Source organism: Urtica dioica, chromosome 4 (genome assembly GCF_054948205.1).
Source record: "Urtica dioica subsp. dioica isolate 48M chromosome 4, U.dioica_male_clone48M_v1_H2, whole genome shotgun sequence".
In the NCBI taxonomy this organism is placed as follows: Eukaryota; Viridiplantae; Streptophyta; class Magnoliopsida; order Rosales; family Urticaceae; genus Urtica; species Urtica dioica.
Genome location: NC_142759.1, coordinates 30977329 through 30979797, shown reverse-complemented (window position 1 = coordinate 30979797; position 2469 = coordinate 30977329). Strand labels below are relative to the sequence as shown.

Genomic DNA, 2469 nt, shown 5'->3' with positions numbered 1-2469 from the left:
GGCCGATAACAAACACGTTAAAGCGGAAGCGAAATGGATCGGTTTACCTCCGGCCATTATTGTGTTTTTCCGACGAGCTCCGGACTCCGATTCCGGCGAGTTGTTTGAGGATCTTCTAAACTCTCGCTCTCGCCCTTAGATGGCATTGATCTTCTGAATGTGTGAGTGAGTTTAGGGACCCCAAAACCGTCATATTTATAGGCTCCAAACCATCAATGGAGAATATTGCGATTCCATAATTAAGGGATTGCGATTTGATTTCTGGCATTAATATGAGCGCGATTTGATCAGAATTAATGAGTTTATTATCATATATATGGACCATAATGAGTGAAGATTATTTTCATATTAATTCCTTAAGTGTATAAGGAAATTTTCATTAAGAAGAAATTACATGTGATGCTTTCAATGGAGGTTTGACTCGGCTCTATGCTTACTTTTTGTGTGATGCTTTCAATGGAAGTTTGACTCGGCTCTATGCTTACTTTTTGTGCGCTCTTTTTATTTTGTTATAAAAAATCTCGTTTTTGGTAAACTTTTTTCTTTTGTTACAGATTACCAATGTTTTAATCGTACATCAAGAAGATTGACTAAAAGTTTTTATTAAAACTTAAAAAAAAATTAATTTTTTTTTTTGAAAAAAAAAAACAATTTTTAAAATATAAATGTGACGCATTTGAAAGTGGTCTCTTTGACATTTGGATTAATATCACGAGATCAAAATGCCTAAACTTGGCCTAAATTGAAGGGCCGACTAAACAATTAGCCAAAACAACACCCCTATATTAAAATTATAGCCCAAATATTAACATATTTAGGAAAATAGCCAATTTATCATGACAACATTTTAATATTCCAATAGTACCCTTATGTTAATATTATTAACTATCATAGTAAATAATATTGTCCATAACAAAAAAATAGTAAATCTAATTAACAATAACAAAAACTACAGTAAATAATATTTGTTGTAACAAGAACGACAGTAAATCTTATTTACCGTAACAAGAACAATAGTAAATAATATTTACCATAACAAAAACAAAAGTAAATTTTTTTTACCGTAACAAGAACAAAAGTAAATATTACTTATCATAACAAGAACGACAGTAAATCTTATTTACCATTACATGAAAAGTATCAGAGTTGAGAATTAGTTAATCTAACAGTAAATACGATTTACTTATTATTTCGGTGAACAATCGAGGACAATAAATCTAACAGTAAAAGTATCAGAGATGAGGATTAGTTAATCTAACAGTAAATACGATTTACTTATTAGTTAATCTAACAATAAATACGATAGTAAATCTTATTTCCAAAATCAGTTCGTCAAGAAAAATGGACGGCTTCGATCAACTCCCTGACCCGATGGTTCTCCTGATCTTCAACTCCGTCTCCGACATCAAAACCCTCATCCGATGCCGGGCCGTCTCTCGGCGCTTCAACGCCCTCGTCCCCGACACAGAATCGCTCCTCCTCAGAGTGCTGAGCGCTCTCATAACATCGTACGCCAAAAACGGTCTTGTAACCGACGCCTTGGCTTTTGTCCCGGCCTCTAATAATAACCCTCTTCTCACCGTCCCGGCTAACATCAGCACCGGAATTTACAGTCGAGCCGGCCGATACGAGGAGGCACTGAAACTGCTATCTCGCCTCGACGAGCCCGATCGCGTTTCTTGGAACATCGCGGTCGAAGCTCTCGCTCGGAAAGACTACTGCGAAGAGGCCTTCGAGCTTCTCGGGGAGATGAACTCATTCGGAATCCAACCCGACTGTTTCACGTTCTCGAGTATCTTGAACCTCTATGCCTCGCGCCGATACCTCGCCCTCGGATGCTCTCTCCACGGCCTCGCCGTGAAGTTGGACCCGACGACGGGCAGCGATTCGCTGATCCAGATGTACCGCGAGTGCGGTGGGGTCGCGAGCGCGGTGAAAGTGTTCGACGAGGCCGGCCATAGAGACGTCGCCACGTGGACGTCTCTGATATCCACTCTCGGCCTCGACAGCCGTGCCCGCGAGGCTCTGGGTCGGTTCAGAGAAATGGAGCTCGTTGGGGTCGAGGCCGATTGCCCCGCGGTCAGTGCGGCTCTGACTGCATGCCTATGTGGCGGTGGTGCGGTGGCGAGCTGAGTTCGGGAGGAGCCTCAGGAGCTGTGCGATCCTAGGGTTTCCAAGAGCCAGTTCTTGAGCGTCCATGGAAGCTTATCTGAGTCTTGCCTGATGAATTGGGGAAAATGGCATTTAAGGTACATTATTTTTTTTGGCTAATTGTTTAACAAAAAACAAACGTTGGCTATTATTTTAAAAGGCCCCTCATTAAATGGCTATTTCTTTACAAATCTCTAAATTGAATGGGTAAGTACATCTCTGATGAAGAAACTAAATTTGATGTAATTTTCATACCAAATTTTGTGTAACTTTTACATGAAATATATTTTTTGTTCTAATGTATTATACTATATCTTA

At 39.9% G+C, this 2469-nt stretch overlaps 1 protein-coding gene across 1 annotated transcript; it reads left to right on the top strand.

The window, feature by feature from the left end:
* The first annotated feature begins 1341 nt into the window (after positions 1-1341).
* On the top strand, positions 1342-2133 carry LOC149401485 (pentatricopeptide repeat-containing protein At3g58590-like). The gene has a single exon (XM_089610741.1). It carries the CDS (start codon positions 1342-1344, stop codon positions 2131-2133), a length of 792 nt encoding a protein of 263 aa, XP_089466867.1.
* Positions 2134-2469: the final 336 nt, after the last annotated feature.

Bases quoted from the DNA above. Each gene is read 5' to 3' on its own strand.
- LOC149401485 (XM_089610741.1), top strand. From the start codon at position 1,342: ATGGACGGCTTCGATCAACTCCCTGACCCGATGGTTCTCCTGATCTTC.